Here is a 21,339-nt window from a genome sequence, read left to right as displayed (position 1 = left end):
AGCCTCTTAACCTCTCTCGCCCACTCTCTTTCCCTGTCTCTCCCTCTTTGCTACAGCTACAGGGGGCTATGGATGGACTGCGTTTACCTCCACTCATCGAGGAGGCTTTGGACTCTACAGGTCTGTGCAGCTGTTGTGTCAGTGTGTGTTTATCTCCCGTGCTGTAAGGTTGGATGCCGCGAGTGGCTATTTTTAGCCCCGCACCACAGATCAGATATGATCAGCCGAAAAGGTACAGGGTCGATGTTTATCTCTGCCAAGGAAGCGTGTTTAGTCCTAAAGTGAGGGATGGGGCGGTGAACTGAGGAGGCGGAGGAGCTGAAGAGAGGTGGTCAGGTGGTAGGAGGTGGGGAGATTGTTGTGGAAGCCCGTCTTTATTAGGAGCTGTGGTCGAGCTGACAGACTGACTGACTGACGACTGGGCTTTACTGTCAACTGTGGCATCTGTGGACATCTTGACGGACGCCGCACGCTGCCAGGTAATGGATGGCTGGCAGACAGAGGCAGGGAATAAAGCAGTCATTAGTCCAGGCCGTGTTAGATGTGGTGCATATGTTATTCCGGGTCTAATCAGAGAATTGGAGTCGTGCAGTGCTGGGTGTTATTTTTGTTCTTTATGCTCAGATTATTTTCAGCTCAAAAACGAATTCCTGTGGAAGACTCACTTTGCATACAGTGGTTGTGTTGAACCACTGCAGTTAAGCTCTGTTACATCTGGCACAGTGCATCTTTATTTTTTAACCTCATACAGCACCAGTACTGTGCAACTGTGAGCAAGAGTTCAGGGAAGAATCTGTGGAATGTTTTTTTGTGTCTGTGTGTCCCAACAAGGAAGAATTGTGTGTTTTTGCATGTTGTGAATGGGTAGGCGGACAGAGCAACTCTGTGTGGGACACTGCTAGGAGGATGTTTATTGGTTTGGAGGGGCTCAGAGAGAACCACAGGTCAACAGCCCTCTGACCAGTGGCCAGGTTGCCAGGATCACGCTTCCTTTTCCTGTATGGTACTGTCCTAAAACTGAACTTTCAATAACATATATTTGTTGGATTATTTCTTAGAGCCCCCTTGCTCGGTCAAATTAGTGGTGGACTTATTCAACCACTTTGTTCCAAGTGTTCAGCGCGTAATTTCCTTTATTACATTTGTTATGCTGAAACCTGCGTATTGCCCATCATAACATGGATGCTGTCTCATGAGAAATTCTTCCTCCCTAACGAGCGTTTTCCTGTTATCTTAGCTCTGGGGACCTCTTTCCTTTCATCACAGCCTGAGGCATGCTTTTATAACTGGGGATTCAGTCTAGTGATGGCAAGTGTCTGGCTTAATGTAGCATGCATCCTGACTGATTGAACGTAATAAGGACAGACATACAGCAAACCAAAAGTGGATTGAGTGACAGCTAGAATAAACTTGTATCTTTTTTGAATTTCATACACTCAGCGGTGTAAATGGATTACAGCGCATTTATTCTGTCCTGGCTGGGGTCAATCTTAGCTAGACACCCGTCTGGGTTCTTAGAAAAAGGTGACTTTGTTCTGAACAGTAGTTATTTTCTAGGCTTTTATTTCCAATGCTGTGTCTGTCCTGCTTTTAAATCCTTTTAAAATCACTTTCCGTATCTGCCAACAGGGAATACAGATGCTCTCACGCAAACACACGCTCCCACTGATCAATACAACACCATCAGAGGAGGATTTGACATCTGTAAACTGTCTGTGTACCTTACAACTATCGGCCACCATATTGTTCCTCCCACTTGCGCGAGTCGCCAGCCATCTCTCTCTCTATCCTTCTCTCTGCTTTTCCACTCAATATCTCTTGCTCCTCTTTTAGTCGCAGTCCTCTGCTCTCTCCAGCGCCCACACACCCTCCAACACATATACACACAAGCACGCACGTGCATGCGCATGCATAGACACACAAACCTCTGCACCAGCCCACACAGCATTTCTCTCCTGTCCTCTCCTCCTTTCCCTCCACTCCTCTCCAGTGTTGTGCCCTCACGCTGTGAAACTCACATCAGCAGTGATGCTCCCCAAGGGAGCACAAAGAGGACTTCTCTCAGCTCTCTTGAACTAATAAACACCAAAGTTATTGCCCTGGACAAACTTTGTAGATTCGGGTGCTGCAGAGTCCTCTGAAAAACAACAACCTGAGATTCTCACATGCTTTTCTACCCTCTGGCGTCCCACCTCCTTCCCTCTCAGCCCCGAAGCCCTACAGTGTGACATGTTTCCCTGCACCAACCTATCCCCATTTTCCCCACCAGACTTTAGTGCTTCATTTTTAAAAAGGCTTTCAAAGCACTCTGCAGGTCCCTGATAAGACTGAATGTGCCACAAGTTCTTTCACTTTCTCTTGGTTGCTTAATGGAAAAATTCTTAAAACCTTCAGGTGAATAGAGAAAGTTCATGAACTCATGCGGCTCCTTCCTGCAGCTTATTCTATGGATTTTCCTTAACTTTTTTTTCTCCCTTGCAGAAATGCCTAGCATTGTCAATCGATAATTAGTGGGCCCTCTCTCTCCCTATGGGTCTTTATCCTTTTTGGATTTGGCAGCTACATGGCAAGCTGTGGTATCCCCTCTTTATTTTGTGATTTAAGTGATGTAAAGCCTTCCATAGAGATGGCTTTCAGGTGGGAGGCACTGATTTGTGATCAAATGGATTATTACCACATCACTTGTTTTCATGCTTTGTTCTCTGTCGCTATTCATTATCCCCTAATAGAATAGCTAAACAAGCACGCACACACACACACACACACACACACACACACACACACACACACACACACACACACACACACACACACACACACGCATACACACTGCACATTTTCCTATAAAAAACATATTCCCTGAATAAGTCACCTACAGTTTGTACACACTGACACAATTTATGTGCATGCTCATTGAATGAGGTCAGATTATAGCACATTCTGTGATGCTTTTCTAGCCTGTTGACCACTTTCTGTTATTTCCCTTTGAAAGTGTAAACATGGATTTTCCATTTAAATAACAGAGCAGCTCATTAAGTCAACCCAACTCTTGGGTGCTTGTTGTTCCTGTTTCTTTTCTTGTCTTCTCCTGCTGCCGTTGTTCCTCCGCTCCCTGGAGTTTTCAGGCTCAGAGTACACAGACAGACATTAACCTCATGAGACCCTCACCCCTGTAGCTCGCTCCTCAACTCAAGCTGTTGAGTCTCACACACATGGAAGTTGGCAAATCTTATGTGATGGGGACCTCACCATGTGGGCCTCATCAAGGGGCACCTGATAAGAACACTTGGGCTTCTCTGTGGGGAAAAGCAGATGGCAGACAGAGAGATCCCCATGGTAAGCAAAACTGTGGACAACAACGCAGCTTTATTACCAGGGTGACTTTCCATACGTTGACGCCCTGGGTTGTTGGTGTACCAAGGTCACCATGGAGATGAACAACAGCTGATGTCTTCACCTGACTCCTGCTAGTTTCATGAGGAAGGGAGTCGCTCGAGTGCCCTCCGGCCATATCATAACTCATTCTCCTTGCGTGCATCTCAATTATTGTCTTCCCCTCCTTTCCTCTTTTGCTCTCAGACAGTCTCTCCTTCTTTTTATGACTCCCTCTCCCTGCTCCGTATTATGTGTCGGTGAGAAAGTGTGCCAGTGCAGGGGAAAAGCTACAACATCAGTGCTGGGCTGGCTTCAGAGCTGGGGTAGGAGGGGGTGGTGTGCATTATGCATGGCCTCCTACACTGCAGAGATCCATGGCATGCACATACATACTGAACACATGCAGTTTAAACATGGCAGATTTGTGTGACCATATGTATTTATATAGGCTCACCAGGTTTGTTACACAGGTAAGAGTACATGAGCGTACAGAGGTGTTCACATACAATTTATACTTGCACCACATTCATACACTTGATACACAGAATCACACAGAAAAATTCACATGGTGGCGCGCACGCGCACACACACACACACACACACACACACACACACACACACACACACACACACACACACACACACACACACCACTAACACTGCCACCTGTCTGCTCAACCCTATTTCTAAGCACCCATCACAACACACCTGTAGACAGCCTCCAGCTCCTGTGTCAGTGAACCATCATTTCTTTTCACAGGTGATTTAACTCCAGATGTTCCTCTCAATACAGTCTAGGTAAAATGGCAACTCCTCATGCGGACATATCTTGTTCATGGTATTGCTATGTACTCTATTACATTGTAAGACCGAATTTCAGTTATTGCTGCATATCTAATATACAGAACTGTCACTCAAACTGCTGAATCACACTGATTGTTTTATGGTTTAACATCCATCCGTCTCCCAGAATGCACCTGTTTGCTAACATCCTCACTCTGCTCCTCAATTTTGCAAAGTGCAAATTTCATTACACCCCCACTCCATCACTGCACTGGAAGCAAAACAAACGGCTTGTGTTGTCACATAAATGTTTAAATTTAATTTCAGACGGCTATTCTGTGATACTGACAAAGAATGCTTGGACTGCTTGTTGTCTCTTCTAAATGGGCACAATGTTTGCACTGACATACTCAATATGTTTTGCTGCAATGTGATTATGAAGGAATGTGCCGTAGCTAGATAAAGCCATCCTCTCTCTGGAGCTGTAACACTGCTCCTTGGACGACTCTCCTGCCCGTCCCTGTTCTTGTGTGCATTCAGCGTCCATATCTAATGCAATCCCAGCGTGACTAAAGACCAGCACTGTGCCAAGTATGCAGTGGAGTGATCACAGGTGTCACGGCAGCCGATTCTTTTGCATAATGTGTTTGTCATTCGCTCAAAAGGTTAGGTGATAAAGCTCCTTTAAGGGGTGAAATGATTAACAAGCTGTTGGGGAAGGCTACAAAGGCAGACTTGGAGGAAAGGATAGCAGGTGAGGTTCTGTAAGGGGTTTTTGTAGAGATGATTAGCACACAATGATATGTTTAGAGGTACCATAATACAAGTGGGACTTTTTATTTTCCAAAGATGCCGTCAAAGGAAGTTGAAAAAAGTTGGGAAGGGTTTTCTTGCCCACTAAAACTGTCCATTATTAAAGGATTTGCATAACAGTTTCTCAATGCCCAGCAGCAGAAAAGTGTGTAAAAACTGTGCACAGTACTTTTTCTTCCCATGTTTTCACTGTAACCTGAACACTGTATCACAGCTTGCTTCTGATCGGCTGCAGTTTGTGTCCATTTGAGGACACTTTGGAGGCGGCATCTACTAAGCCAAAAAACTCAAAGACAGCACAATTCACTTGAGCCAAAGCTTTCCGAGTTATTACACCCCGAGCTTGACATCCCTAAAGGATTTGGATGTGAGTGATATTCAGTGGGAAGTCTTTTGTCTCTTGATGGCCTTTAGCTGCCTCTGGCTATACAAGCAGCTCCGGCTCTCTCCCTGCCACACAGCCCCAGCTCTCCTATTTATGACACACTCATTACAGCTGCATCAATGTTTAACGACAAAATAGCCCAGTGCTTGTGAAACCCCTCACACACCTCTCAGGGGCTGCATTGTTTAAATTAACATTATTATGAGCCAGGCAAAAATAAGACTGCAGCTAATGTCATACAGATTAGACGGAATTATGTTGCATGTGCTTGGTTGTAGTGGAAGTTACTTCTAGTGAGGGGAATAACAAGGCAGAGACATCATTACCACAAGAAATGGAAGCATCCCCTGAGCAAAGATTACACTGGTGAGCATCACTCTTAATTAGGTAGATCTTTAGTTAATGCTTAATTCTGTCCCCTGCTGCACCTTTTTTTCTCGTTACATCTCTCTATTCCTGTCTCTCAGCAAACACCATTCCCATCTCTCATCCTCACACTGTTTTCTGAGCACAAACGGCAATTTTGAGGCACTTGGAGACCACTCCAACATGAATGTGCTACTACTTATCAATTTATGTTAAAGTTATTGAGAAATTATAGAGAAATTATAGCAGATGATAGTGATAGTGTGTAAATCCAATTTTCAGTCTCATCTCCCGGATGAGACTGAAAATGGGACATCAGTGATCGTTTACCTTTAAAAACCACTCCTGAGAACAAACGAACACTGTGAATATAATCTCTATTTGGCTCTGGCCTTTCCTGCCTCGCAGCAAATCTCATCTGACTAATGGGAAAAGACTTCAAATGGGAATTCAGCGTCCTGTTGTTGTGCTGTAAATGAGGCCTTTCCCGTGTGTTTTATGACCCGCTCTGCATTTGTCTTTGCAACTCCAGCAAGCAACGACTATTATAATGTCAAATCAAGTTTATTTATATTGCCCTACATCATACACAATGTCCCATTAGGCTTCACAGGCCCACATTGACAACAGCTCCCGACCCAGGCCAGGCTGGCTTCAATGACTAGGAAAACCTCCACAAATGAGCCAAACCCCCCCCCCTCGAAAACCAGCAGACAACTATCTGATGTGGCACGCTGCAATATGAGAAAGATGTCTGTTTGTCACATATTTCTCACCATGAGTGGTAGCTTGTGTTGTTATGGACTTTGAGGTGCATTGCTGAGTGGTGAGTCATAGTGATTGCTTCAGCATACTGGCCCACCTCCCCCCTCCTCTCTCCGCATTGTGTCAGCTAGCCCGCTCCACCTACTGGTCGAAAATTTAAATCCACAGTGCAGATTGAGGAATGTAACAAAGAGTGATGCATGTGTATTCAAATTTTGGTTAAACTGTCATCAATATGTGTTACATATTAATATTTTCACTTTCTCTAAAGGGTATGTAACCTCTGACACGCTAGTCGGTTTTTGCCATATATTCTTGATCTACGCTTCCCCAAGTTAATGACTTTTTATTGTTTCCTTTCTATCACAATCTCAGCTCTAATCTCCCGAAGGGGTTGTCTTTTATTTTGTATTTTTAAATTGGTGTGTTAAATTAGGGTGCATGAGTTAGATAGAGGCTGGTGCGCAATGGACTCAGAGCCACTTTAATCACAAGATGGCAGTGTTGGTTCAAAAAGAAAACACAATCTATCCTGTGTGTAAAGCATGACTGAATTTAGGTGATGACAGAGGGGGTTTGTCACCTGTAAATCTCCCTTTCTGTCGCCTTCTCTTTTCCTATCAGGCATCCCGTTCTAATATACGCTGTAATCTTTCCATCAGATGACCCGTGCGATCTGAAAGCAGAGAGCATCCCCACCATGGACAACAAGATAACAGCCAAGGAGAGAGGCATCCTGGAGGAGAACAACGAGAAGGAGGAGATGGACCAGGAGAGAGCTCAGGAGGAGGAGGGGGAGGAGAAGAAGCTCAAGGAGGAGGAAGGAGAAGGCGAAGAGAAGAGCAGGAAAGACCAGGAGCCACTGACAGAGGAGCAGGAGCTAGAGGAGCTGAGGGCCCAGGTGCTGCAGCTGCTCCTGGAACTGGAGGACGCCAGGGAGACCTCCAACAAACACCAGGAGAGCTTCCACGAGCTGCAAGGTGGGGCCACTGAGACTGTATTCTTATATATTCATTCATTTTTTAATGCCTTGAATCATTAAACTTCCTTTATAACAATCCTTTTATCCATTATGTACAAAAAGCCATCTGACCATAAATCACTTCTAATCCTAACTAGCCAATGCATCTTCCATCACCCTGAATCTTTTCATACTGGGCAAATATCATGGCATTTAAAGGGAAATTCTGCTCATATCAACCTGGGTCTTATTCTCAAATTTTTGTCCCTTATGACCATTAGTCATGACGACATTTTACTCATCACTTTTGCTATAGAGACTTGTGAAATGCAGACTCTGGCAAGAATTGAAACAATTGGGGCGAGGAGCATTCGCAGCAGCAGCTCTCTAAAAATGCATCAGTTCAACAGAAATAATCTTAAATGTTCATTTTTAGTCCAACTACTGGAAATCCTTGTAGCTGTTGTAGCAAACTATTGTATATGGCAGTTGTAGAGCAAAAAGCCACAATTGCTATCAGCAATCTGCACAGTCTGTAGCCTGTCATCTGACTTTTGCAATTCGCAAGAGTGCAGACAGTAACCATCTACTTTTGCCTGCTGCTAAATCATAAGAAACCAGTGTGAAAGCCAGGCCCAGCAATTTGACTAAGAAGTGAATCTGCCATGCTGTGCAGGGGCCCATTTCACCGAATTTTCACCGCAACATGCAAGCTGAATTTGCAATAATAGATGTTTTCCTTTCGTGTTCACGTGTCCACCTAGGTTTAGAAAAGAATGTGCTATTTCCAGGTGACGACTATTTGTGAAAAGTGATGATGCCACCATTTATGATCTGCGCGTAAGCAGTGCTCACAAATCGCTTTTGTGAAATGTGTTGTCTGCTACAACTGATCAGCATCGTTCTTGCCCCCATGGTTCTCAAGTTTTCCACATCTCAACAATGTAGGTGTTGAGTAAAAATGTTATCTAGACCAATAAATAAGGTTGACAAAAATATGAGAATAAGATCCAAATTGAGGAATAATGGAATTTACCTTCAATCCCATGTGAATTATAAATGAGCAAAGCAACTTTTAAAAATCACAAATCAATTAAACACTATTATTTATGGCCCTCTGCCATCTGGACTCATCCCTTTCTATGAATCAACTTAGATTATGTTGTAAAATGTCAAGTTTATGAATTCCTCTTTGGGAGATCTCAACATCTCAACCTCAACTATTACTACAGTTCAATCAAAGAAACTCTTCCCCTTTGCATCTCAATGATTGTTTACATTTTCACAATTCTATGCACTAAATCACCAAGGAAAAGCCCTGTCCTCTATCTGTACAGCTTAACTTCCCACCTGAGACATCTCCTGTTCATCACAACCTAGCTGAACACGTAGAAGCGTAAATGTTTATATGCGGTCGCTGACACAGTCAGCTCCTCATAGCCGCTAAATGGAGCATCACATCATACCTTAGAAATGATGAGCTTAGTGCTCAGGGACAGTAGCACTGAGTAAGGCCTTAGTTATGAGGCTTCAGTGGGCTCAGTGTGTGTCTGTGTATGAGTGAGTGTATATAACTGTGTGTCCTACTAAAAGACATGGCGCGGTGAGCTCAGTTGCTAGACTGGCAGCGGTGGAGACATTCCTAAGACAACTGCGTGCATGCTGAGGGAAGCTTCCAGACTGGGTGTCCTAGAACACAACGAGAAAACACCATCGGTCGAGTCTCTCTGGGAACAGTCAGTTGCTCAGGGTGCTGGCAGCTGTTGGGGGGTGCAGAGTTGGAGGTGGGGGTGGGGGTCCACAGTCTGCATGGTCAGAGAAGGACGCAAGTTGAGGTGTAGGTAAAGAACAAGGATACCTCTATGACAATAACTGATTACTAACACAAGCTGCCAGGTGCACTACACTCACCAGTTTTATACTGGTTGTGATATAATGCAAACAGAAAAAAGGATGGCAGGCCTGTGAAGGTCTGAATCCAGCTGGCAAAATTTGAAAAAAATCTGAAGAGGAGATGTGAGAGGAATAAAAGAAAGACAATGTGGCCAAACATCAGAGAATGTGAAGCAGGATGTTGCTGATATAAGGGGCATAGGCACATTACAACAAACTACGATATCTACTGTATATTCAAACTATATTTTCTCACTTATCTCCAGATATCTAGCAGATCCTGCAGATACTGTAGTTTTGGTTTGAGATGTCTGCCCCCACCCCAATATCATGTAGGTGAACGGAGTTTTGTTTGTGGTGCTCACAGCATTGAAAGAATATATTAAGGACGTTCAAAAGCAAAAGCAATGTGTCTTTCCAGAAATAATGTCTCCTATATTCTGGGGAATCCCCATGAAAATCGATGATAGTGAGTTTTAAATGTTATTTAAACATTTAAATCTAAACTCTACAGCCATGCTAGCAGCTCTGGGAGACTGTACTTACACACAGCGATGCTTTAAGCCAAATGCTAACATTACAATAATGCTAACATGCTGCTTTTCGGCAAGTATAATGTTTTACCACCTTCATCCTCTTAGTTTAGTGTGTACGCACGCTAATATTTGATGATTAGCAATAAACACAGTACAGCTGAGGCAGATGGGAATGTCATTAGCTGTGTATATGTATGTATATGTCTGTCTGTCTAATAAAACGGATATTTATGATTTAATATACTAACAAATCTAATACTAATGCCGAAGGTCTAGCCAGCATTGTTACTTAACCCACACAGAAACACAAAACTGCTTGTGTCATTCGGTCGTGCTTCAAGGTTGAACAACTTATCAAGTTGTCATCTTTCTACTGGCCCGCTGAACTGACATTCTCCTCTTATCTCTCTACCCACTCCCGACTTCCCGTCTCTCCTCTCCTCACCTCACCTCTCCACCAGGTCTGTTGGAGGATGAGCGTCTGGCCAGTGCCCATCAGGCTGAAGCCTTCACACGCCAGATCCAGAATCTGCAAGGTAACAAAATAATAAAACCTCTTAGCAATTAAGTTCGGTTCATTCATGACATCAACAATAATTACTCCATTTGATTTATCAATAATGGAAACAGGAAGAGTAATCATAAATCCAAACCACATATTACATACTACATTTCTAATGTTTGTCAATAGATAGGGTCAGCGCCAATTTTGCTCTGTAAGCAGCCAGTGAAGAACAGTTTGTTAGCATTAATCAAAAGGACTTCCATCTTGTATGGACTTGTATTGTCCCACCAGCTCGCTACTGAAAAAGAAAAATCTATACACACTATATTGTGTATACTGTACTATTTCACAGCAAAATGTTTGAAAAATAACAGATTTCTGCACCAAAGCTGAAAAATTATTTAAAGTATTTTTAAAGAAATATGTATACACTGTTTAAATTAGTTGTTTCAGTTACTGTTGCCATTAAGTTAGATTTTATTGCTCTCATTGTTGTTATTTTGAGAGGTAGAAAAGAGTTTCCTTTCCTGAAAATACTAAACTAATAATCAGAACCTGACTCTGAAAAGAAAGTCTGTTACCATCAGTTACATCAGCACCTCTTTCAAACAGTACCCACACATACAGCATGTACACACACACACACACACACACACACACACACACACACACACACACACACACACACACACACACACACACACCCACACACACAAACACATGCAGGCCCACTGTTGCAAAACCTCAGGTGAGATCATACATACACACACATATACACCCATACCGATGCTGCATTCTCACCCACACATCCCCCATAAAGAAAACCTAACGTTCTCCTTCTCCTCCTCCTCTCCTCGCAGCCCAGCTGCGCTCTGTGCAAGAGGAGATGGACAGCCTCGAGGAGGAGAAGGAGAGTGAGCTAGCCGAGGCCCAGGAGGAGCTGCGTGCAGCTCAGGAGGAGGTGCTCCTTCTCCAGCAGGCAGCGGAGGAGGCGGCGGCAGAGAGGGAGAACGACATCGCCTCGCTGCAGGAGGAGCTGTGTCGCCGGCGGGCCGAGCTGCAGCGCCTCAGCGAGGAGACCCAGGAGTACGAGCTGGAGATCACCACACTGAGGGCCGAGATCAGCATGAAGAGTCAGCGCAGGGAGGCCGAGAGGAGAGAGGGTGAGGGATGAGGAGAATGGAGGGGGGAGATCACTGTATTAATAGAAGAGAAAAACCCCTAAGAAGACGTGTATAGATGGATGGTAAAGAAGAGGGATGAAAGACAAAGGGTGGAAGTGGTTTCAGTAGACTTCAACTCCCATACAACACTATTTTACTCACAGTAAATGAAAGTTAAAATACAGTAAGTCTTGGTTTTACATCTCAGCCCCACAGCTTGTGTAACAAGCCATCAGTGAGAAGGGCACACTAAAAATCACAAAGACCTACTTTCTTTGCTCGTAGAGTGGAATTTGTCCGGCAGAAAAAGCCCCTGATCAGTCTTTTTAGCTGCTATTATATAAACAAAGCTTGATGCTAGGAAATGTTTTTCTCCATGCTGACATCATGTCAGCAGCTGTTAGTCCAGAAGTTAAATCATTTTTGGGCTTCAATAAATATTACAAATTATAAATGTGATTGCTGAGTGTTGCTGGGGAGTGGTGTGTGTGTGTGTGTGTGTGTGTGTTTGTGTATGGCTATCCAACAGTGGACCTCACAGTCATTACACACGGTTACAGGCGGTGCAGAGACGCAGTGCAGGGCCACTGTCATATAGTCAAACAGTAAAATTATACTTTGTGTGTGTACACATTCTTCTCTCAATACTCTCCTCCATGTTGCACCAAAAAGTTGGCCACTCATGGTTTTCTAGGACATAATCACAGCCAGTTCCAATGAAGGCTAAGGAGGTCCCCTCTTTAATAGGAAGACATCAGCCAGGGCTGCACGTCCCATTACAAAAGCAGTTTTGCAGTTATATTGTGAAAATAGACCTCAAACAAAAATTTTGTATTTCTTTTACTGTTTTTTCAAAATGACCTGAATTATTGGCCTGCACTTTGTCAACATAGTCCAAAAGTCCACTGTTGGTAAGGTAGGAATTTATGTGTGTGTCTGTGTGTGTGTGTGTGTGTGTGTGTGTGCTTTTACGATACCAGGGACATGAAGTCATTACGGGAGGGACACATACACCCAACACATGATGTCAACGCTGGGCTCTGCAGCTGAGCCTCGGGTGGAACTGGGGGAGGGAGAAGATCTCCAGATCTCCAAGTGTAATCAAAGTCACAGTTGAGATCCATTTTAAAGGAATATTTCAACATATTTGGGAACAGTCTTCCTGGAGTCTCTGCTTGTTGCCTGCCAACTGGTCCTGCTCCTGAAATAGTCCAGCTGTGAACAGAGACCTTTGTATGGTTTTGTACGGGTTAAACAAGAGAGACATAACATTTTAACTAATGCGCTCTAGCGGTGCTGGTGGGCGAATATTGTTAGTGTTGGAGAGAGCCAGGCTAGCTGTTTCCCCCTGTTTCCAGTCTTTATGCTAAGCTAAGCTAACTGGCTGCTGGCTGCATCTTCATATCTAACTGACAGATATGAGAGTGGTATCAAGCTTCTTATCTAACTCTCGGCAGGAGAGGTGATAATTGTATTTCCCAAAAAGTCGAACTATTCCTTTAAATATATTCTCTACATGCTGTAATGATTTGAAAACCTCAAGCGGTGAGAATAAAGATGAGCTCTACTGAACCGCATCCTCTTTAAATGTCTTCATCTCTGACCTTCCTTGTTCTGTCAGGTGACGTGGACCTGCTGAAGGAGGAGTGCCGTATGCTGAGGGAGGACTGTCAGACCCTAAAGGAGGACAACAGACGTCTCTCTGAGAGGCTGCAGCTGCTGCAGAGACAGAGAACATGGTGAGAGGTCAATGACTGCTCACTCATCAGCTGTTTCACAGGATCAGCTGGAGGGGATACCCTCTGGAATACAGTAAAGTGCAGTAAATTTCACATTAGTGCTGAAACCATTACTTGATTAATTGATTGGAAGATTGACAGAAGGTTAATTGACAACAATTTTGAGACTCAAAGTTCATTGTTGATCCCCACACAATCTATTTCATAGGTGCTCTGGAGCTTTCAAAGCCATCACATGATGTACCTCAGCAGATGGAGAACATCTTGTGATGCATCAAAAACTTTATTTATCCTGTTTTTTAAAAGAGAAGTTATAAAGTTCTTTAAACGAAGTAGAAAAGGGGAAAGGGAGATAGAAGAGAAAGAGAGGATTGTATATAAAAGAGGCATAAATAAGTGTATAACCCACAAAGTAACTTAAAATCAAGAAAAAGACCAAGAGAACAAATTAGTTTTAATATGCTTCTTACAATAAAAGATGTGCACTGGTTAAGTGTTTTTGTGGTTACCATAACAGCTACTAATTGGAGTGTGGTGGGATTGTTCTATCAATGACAACTGCTTCAAAAATGTATTAATCAAATTGAATTGATCAGGCTTTCTAAATGTTCCAGCTTCTTAAATGTAAAGATTTGCTTTAAATAAAAATTAATTTAAAAAAAATACATTTTGGTTATGGACTGTTAGTCAGACAAAACAAGCCACTGGGAAATTGTGACGGACCTTTTTCACCGTTTTCTGAAATGTTATAGACAAAAAACTAAAAAAAATTAATTTGATTAATCAAAGATGACATTGATCTTTAGTTGCAGTCCTTTTTACAAGGCTAGCAAGATACCTGTGGCAGCAAGACCGTAACAGAATTGATGAAATAATGGTAAAATGGTGTCTCAGTTGGTTATCAGATTGCGTGTACGCTGTATTGAAATCCCTTCTTACTGTATGTGACGAAACGTAGAACAAATACTGACTAGCTCTCTGTTAATCAAATAAAATATCATAGCAACCATGTGTGGCCTTTGATCATTGAAATTAACAGCACATTTGGAGCCCATTTTTGAGTTTTCAGATATTTCAGCTGAAACTAAAAGAATATTGTATTCTTCATCATTACTCCTTTTGTTCCCCTCACAGCTCCAGTGTCTACCTCTCACTGAAAGAGGAAGATGCGGGGGAAGGCCCAGAGGGGAAGGAGATGGAAACCGGCTCTGACGACGTCATGACAGAGAGCTACATGACAATGGCCCAGTCTGAGAACTGTCGCCTGGTGGACGCCTCCATCCAGAAGAATATTTCGTTTGATGGGAAGCCCGTGACACCTACCAGCTGGAACGGAGGCATTGGGGAGATCTTCTCCTTGAGGGACCAGCTGAAACAGGCTGAGGAGAAGGCTTCGCAGGTTCAGAGAGAGGTATGATGCCTTAGTGTCTTGCTTTGGGAATTGACTACAAATATGAATAAAACATGGACCTATTTGCGTCAAATATGATTCGAAAATTTGTTTTGATTTTGGGTACATTAAAGTCAATCAAATACACTAAATTTGGCTTTCAAGACTGAGTGTTTGCCCTCTGTGCCCTCCAGTGTGACGGTCTGAAGATGGAGCTGCAGGAGCTGCAGGTACTGTATGACAGTAGCCAGAGGGAAAGAGCAGAGCTGGAAGAGGAGCTGCAGCGCTGCAAGGCAGAGCTGGAGAAGCTGTCAGGGGGGGCTCAGGTGAGAGACAGACATGAATAATTTAATAGTATACAACTGGCATCAGATGAAGGGAAACTAATTTAAATGCTATACAACTTTGAGGGATTAATGCTCACAATCTTTAGGACATTTAGGCTGTTTCGTTGCCGCAAGTCTTGCTTTCTCTCACTTCATTTATTTTAAAATTTAGCTGAACTTCTCAGGATGCTTTGGGGAATTTCCTGCTCATAATTCTTCTCGATTCAGAACGTACAAAGATGTGTCTTTGCACTCACACTGTCAACTAACACGTAACACAACTCGCATCACACCTGCTGTATCCCGTGTATGTTGAGCCCACTTTTTATGTGTCTCATACTGTAGCGATATATGTTTGGATATGAGCTGACTAGGTCTGTCAGCCCATTTCAGTATATATTGTGTGCCTTGGGCCGGTGGAAGTTTTCCCCCCACTGTGTCTGTGTCCTAACCTCTATGTGACAGCAATGCTTAAGTACTGTTGTTGGACTAAAACACAAAATCTGCAAAAAGGCATTCATGCATCAAGCAAGGAATGCCTCTTTTACAACTGTATTCTATGTGGGTGTCAGATATTGATCAATCGAAAAAAAGTAATTAAAGGACCTTTTTATCTTTTGATTTTCAAATGCCTTTTTCTTACCTTAAGACTGGCTTCTGTTCATTTTTAATAATTCTGCGTGAAAGTCAACTTGCAGTGAAATGAAAATTTTCTGAAATAGATGATTGAAACAATTAACATTTTTTTGAAAGCATTAATAGTTTTGAACGGATGAGTGTATTCAGGTGCTCATGGGACACATCGTGAAACTCCTGAGCTGAACATAAACCTTCCTAACGCAAGAAGCTACGGTACCAAATTCACTGTAATGTTCATGGCGTCCTCTGGGTTTAACTTTCTGACAACATAGTTTGTGAGTGCAGCGTAGTCTGGCACTTCAATGCACCAACCCCAGGACAGCCTGTGGTTTCAACTGCATTTTCTTGCAAAGACAGACTCAATATTCAGCAAGTTGATTTTCCTACGGTTTTAAAAAGAATGGATACCAGTAACTACCTGTAAGGGAGAGAAATAAGCATCCAAAATCTTACAAACATTAAAACCAACCCCAAAACTATGATTTTTTGGAAAAATGTTGGCAGTGATGCAAAGTGGTTTATGTGTGTGAACAATAATACGGTCCTTTATCTTTATTAAAAAAACAAAAACAAACAAACAAACAAACAAACAAAACAGGACTGCAACACTGTGTTTTGTCTACAACAGCCATGACGAGATGTCTCTGCGTTGTGTCAAACTGTCTGCCCGTGCCTGTCTCTGATTCTGTCCTTGATCTCTGAATGTCCATGACCTCTCAGCCTGTTCAACAGCAAATCTAGTAAAACACCAAAACAAATGAACTATAAAATGAGGATAGAGAGACAAAAATACCACCACATATGCTAGTCACAACATTCATGCTGTATGTCTTTTTGTCACCATGACATCGCATGCAGCCGATAAATGTCGCACACGACTGTTCACACTTACTGAAATTGAGCTGATATGTATGTCACCATAAAGATATATATTGTTTGTTTAATAGGAAACGTACATCACTCCATCACACCCCTTCCCCTTTATATCACAGCCATAGACCATGTCACACCTTTACTTCAGTGATTTCTGTAGTGGTGATCCTTTTGTGCAGTTGTCACATCCTTTTAATCTGTGTTTATTGAGTACTTCAGTCCATCCGTTCATTCATTCCCTTCATCTCCATGGTCCCTGTGTTTGTTTTTATTCCCTCCTCAGAGATTCATCCATCCGTCTGAGCACCCTGTTCTCTCCATCCCCTTCATAGGAATGATTGTAATAGTGGCTGTGGTCTGGTGCTGGTTGTCGGAGCTGGCGTCCCAGAGAGCAAGGTATGGGAGGAGCTTATCTCTGTCTGATACATGATGCTACGTATGGTTCTTACACACAGATTAAAGGATCAGTCCACGAAAAAACCTACTCTTCTTACTACGTACCTCTAGGTGTATTTAGCAATGCAAATACTGCAGTTTTGGTTTGATTTGCTCAGGTTGTGAAAGATCCACCTTTGAGAGTTATACCTGCATCAATACAGTGGAGGTGAGATGAATTTGTTTCTGATTATTCTTGAAATTCCAGACAATCTTAACAGACTGCCAACAGTTTTCATTCACTCTTTCTTCAGCAGAAAGTGATTCGTTACAGACATTAATGTGAAGGAACCAAACCTTAACAACAAATGGTTGTAACTATTGAGCATTTGCTATTTAGCAAAAAAGGCTCTGCTCGTTGAGGGAGCTCTCACAGAGAGCAGTAATGGTGGTTCTGTTGGGAAAACTAATCACCCTGTAATAAACATATACATGATGGTTAGATTTCAGTCAAGTCATCAATACCAAAAAATATTGCAAGCAGAGGAGGTTAATGTGGAGAAGGGAGCTGCAGCAGATATGGATGTTGGCAGGAAGGTATCAACAGAGTAATAATGAGATGTATCAGGTTAGAATGGCCACATTATACACCCGCAGGAATAGGGCTGGATGATAGTAGCTAGCTGGTATCCAACCAGCTGATGAAAGACTGTGAAGCATGAATGAAATAGACAAAGTTTTTGGAAAGACCTGTTGCTGTTGAAAAATTTTAAATGTAATTTTTCAGTGCTGTGAGAACCACAAATCAAAATTCCATTCACTTCCACTGTATTGTGTTCGAGGTGAAAAACATCTAAATCTGGGAAATTAAAAACAAACCCTGTATGGCTGAATAGCATTAGAGGTAATTCTGTTTTTTTTTTTGTTTTTTTTTTTGTTATTTTGGTGAACTGACCCTTTAAAATGAATTATTTGGAATCCGTTACTCAGGATTCATTTGGTTGTTTTTGGAGGGTCTAAACTGAAGAAATGCCAAATATGGCTGGGAAAATCTCCAGTTAATTAAGATACACAAAGACAATAATGTTAAGTATTCATGGAGGGTGGACTTGGGACGGGTGGGCAGTTTGGCAAATTATAACAAAATATTTCCTTGAATCACAGTGAATAAGTCATTTACAGGAACAGTGCAACATTTTGGAAAATATTTTTATTTGTTTTCTTGCCAAGAGTTAAATGAGAAGATTGATACCACTCTCATGTCTCTTTGTGTTATACTGTATATCAAGCTACAGCCAGGAGATGGTTAACATAAAGACTGGAAACAGGGGAAACAGCCAGCTCTGTCTGCAAATTCAATGCCAGTTCTTCTGACACTCTGTATTTAACACATTGTATCTTGTTTGTTTAATCTGAACACAAAAGGAAATGTAAAAACAATCATTTGTGGTCTTAGGGGGAGTTTTGAGCTGTAACTAGCTAACTGTTGGCCGAGCGTTGTAACTTCTTGGAGCCTTCATCGTCACCACAACCAGAGGAGACAGACGCAGCATTTAAGTGCTGGGTGGACAGATGAACTGTTGTTCCTCAAGAAATAGTTACATCAAGTAACTCCCTTAAAACCACAAATTACTTTTCTTTTTGTGTTTGGATTCAACAAACAAGTTACAATATGTTAATTACTGATCTTTAGAGCTGCTGACAGGGGTAATTTTAAACTTTTTAACAGAGCTAGCCTAGCTGTTTCCCCCTGCTTCATTTTTTATGCTAAGCTAGGCTAATAGCACCATAGCTCCAGCTCCCTATTTAACATGCTAACGTCATCACTCTCTGTACAAAAGCTGTTGAACTATTCCTTTAAAAGCCCAGTATGGTTTACTTATGGCTGCTGGATAGTCTCTACTGACTCTTAACACTCTCCCGTTCCTGTCTTCCCTCAGGGGAGTGAGGTAGGTTGGAACTCCATTTTGACTATCACTGCAGCCACGGCAGTGCTATTAATGATGACTAGCTTGTTGAGAGCTCTCGTCCGATGTTGACTGGATGGGCAACAACTGCACAGGGACAGACGTCTGCTTCAGACCAGCCCTCGTTCTCTCCTGCCACGTCTATAGACTGAACTGGAATTCTCTAAATGCGATAGAGCTGACAACTTTGTAGTAGAAAACATATGGGAAATTTTATCTGTAATGAAAGGGTACTACACGCACACACAGACTGACAACAACGGTCTCAGTATCATTTTATTGGCGTTTGAGGAGAAGATTGCTATGACGATGAACAGCAGAGAGCCCACATGAGGATTGATCTCACTCCACTAAATGTCTGCTAGTGCTGTGTCTTTTCTCTTCTGTGTCTGTGAATATTTTTATTTCTCTTTTAGCAAAACAATGTGATAAAATGAAGACTTTGATTTCTAATGTGGACCAAATGGTTTTCAGTTTATTTAACAATGATTTATTTATTTGTTTGTTTAAATACTGTTCATTGCTGTCTCTGATCATAATGACAAATCTGGAGTCCAAAAATTGAATATACTGAAAACCCTGAAATGCGCTTAAAAAAGAACAGAAAGACCCGTTTGTAGTTTTTCTTAATGAGTGATCAGTTACTTACTCCAAAATACTAAATGCAGTGAATGCACAATATTGCAAACATGTATTAGAAATCACAAAATCTTCATGAATTAACATCAACCTACCAGATCTAGTATCCTGCCACTGTTATTCTGCCCTTCCCGACATTAGATATCAGTTCTTTCCATTGTAAACACCAAAAATATGCTAGTACAGGGACGACAGGTATGGCTAACTAAGAACCTGTCAATCTAAGTATACATATAAAGCTGATGTTTAAGCCAATGTCATCCCTGGTTGGTGGAGACTGCACGTTTTCTCAGTGTTTTTCAGTTATGCGCTTTGCTCCAAGCTCTGTCTGTCCACATGCATCAGCATTGTCCTGTGTCTGACTCTGAAATCCGACAACTCCCACGTCTCCCTTTAATTATCAGTTAACCAAGATGCCAGTGCAGTGGAGAAATAAACATTTTTTTCCCCTCTCCAGCGGGATTCCATTGGCTTGGTCCCTCCAAATGTGTTGTTAATGAGATTTATGGTGATTGCAGGTTTTTTAAAGGTACACAGTGTGATAATGTTGACTGTCAGCATTCCCTTGTTTACTGACGACACGCTTTATGTGACAAACTGCAGATCTGATCTACACCGGTCGGTATCAGGTCACACGTAGATTAAACCATTGATGCGGGTGAAGTGAATGATCATGTTTGGTTGTTTCTGAGGGCATTTAGACACTGAAAAGGTTCCAAAATATGTAAATAAAAAGATGTCAGAAAGATTTCATTTGTCTAAGCATTAGTTACAAAAAATGTATGTATATGTGGAAGGACTCTGATTATTGTTTACATCTGTGAAACTTTTTTTTTTTGTGAAAATCTTTTAGAACTAAAGAAAGCATGCTACAAAACATATAGAAACACAATATATAATTTATGTTGGTTATGATGATTATTTTACTTTGTAATTCATGTAAATAGATGTGTGATATAGTACTATGGGAGAGATATTTCTTAAATCCATTTGTACTAGCTTTGTAGAAAGTTTATTCTATTTTGAAAGAGCATCGTATATTTGATAGCCAAATAATATGCTATGTAAATGTTTATTTATGGTGACATTATTGAGAAGACCCACTAACATTGCTAATCACTTTCAGTACCTCTATGTTTAAACGTGGTGTAGTCATTGCATGCATTTAGATTGCATTTGACCTTAGTTGCCAGAAAGAGCAAATATGACTCCTGGTTTTTCCAGTCCATTAAATTTCAGAAATGTATTGAAAACATTTCTGAAACAATCGTCATTAAACAGAGCCTTGATAAGCAATGTCTGACCAATGATATTTCTGTATATGATCAGACACTAAGGAGATAATGTGCCACTGGACTGCAAATGTTGTCACTGTCTACATAAAATGATCAGTTTGCAATAGAATTTAAATTCCCATTGACTGCACTAGCACATATGAATGTTGTTGGATTCAGGACATTATTTATCATTGTTTCTGAGCTTGTTCCATGAATATTAACTTTATCATAGTTTCATAAGATTCCATATTGCACAGTGTTGCTCAGCTTGCTGCTTTACATATTGATAGCATTGTTGTTTTCAATATAGTTGTGGCTATTTTGTTACCTGAAGGTCTATTTTGTACTGTAAATGACTTGAAAAATAAATATACCCACCCCACATGATGTCTGACAGCTTTCTTTTCCTGGGAGGTGGCATCACCAGCTATCACAGTCACAGGTTTTAAGGTCTTGCTGGAATCCCATTCATGAAATCAGCAGCAGACAACCTAAGTGAGAACCATCTCTCTGCTGGCATCACATTACACCAGTTGTATGGATATTAATAACCCTCACTCCAGAGATGT

General features: G+C 41.9%; 1 protein-coding gene across 3 annotated transcripts; it reads left to right on the top strand.

The window, feature by feature from the left end:
- The first annotated feature begins 41 nt into the window (after positions 1-41).
- On the top strand, positions 42-21,132 carry LOC120793819 (coiled-coil domain-containing protein 136-like). 3 transcript variants are annotated; one of them, XM_040134239.1, is made up of 9 exons: positions 42-120; positions 7,150-7,467; positions 10,339-10,413; positions 11,243-11,545; positions 13,167-13,284; positions 14,419-14,695; positions 14,869-15,000; positions 16,796-16,908; positions 18,828-21,132. In XM_040134239.1, the coding sequence occupies exons 1-9, from the start codon at positions 69-71 to the stop codon at positions 18,838-18,840; spliced, it is 1,401 nt and encodes a 466-aa protein (XP_039990173.1). In that variant the 5' UTR covers positions 42-68; the 3' UTR covers positions 18,841-21,132. The 3 variants fall into 3 exon arrangements, with proteins under 3 accessions (XP_039990173.1, XP_039990174.1, XP_039990176.1); XM_040134240.1 differs by lacking the exon at positions 42-120 and adding an exon at positions 131-479; XM_040134242.1 differs by lacking the exon at positions 42-120 and adding an exon at positions 5,616-5,722.
- Positions 21,133-21,339: the final 207 nt, after the last annotated feature.

This window comes from Xiphias gladius, chromosome 8 (genome assembly GCF_016859285.1).
Source record: "Xiphias gladius isolate SHS-SW01 ecotype Sanya breed wild chromosome 8, ASM1685928v1, whole genome shotgun sequence".
In the NCBI taxonomy this organism is placed as follows: domain Eukaryota; kingdom Metazoa; phylum Chordata; class Actinopteri; order Istiophoriformes; family Xiphiidae; genus Xiphias; species Xiphias gladius.
The sequence above is the reverse complement of the archived record's forward strand: the minus strand, read 5'-3'. Positions and strand labels throughout refer to the sequence as shown.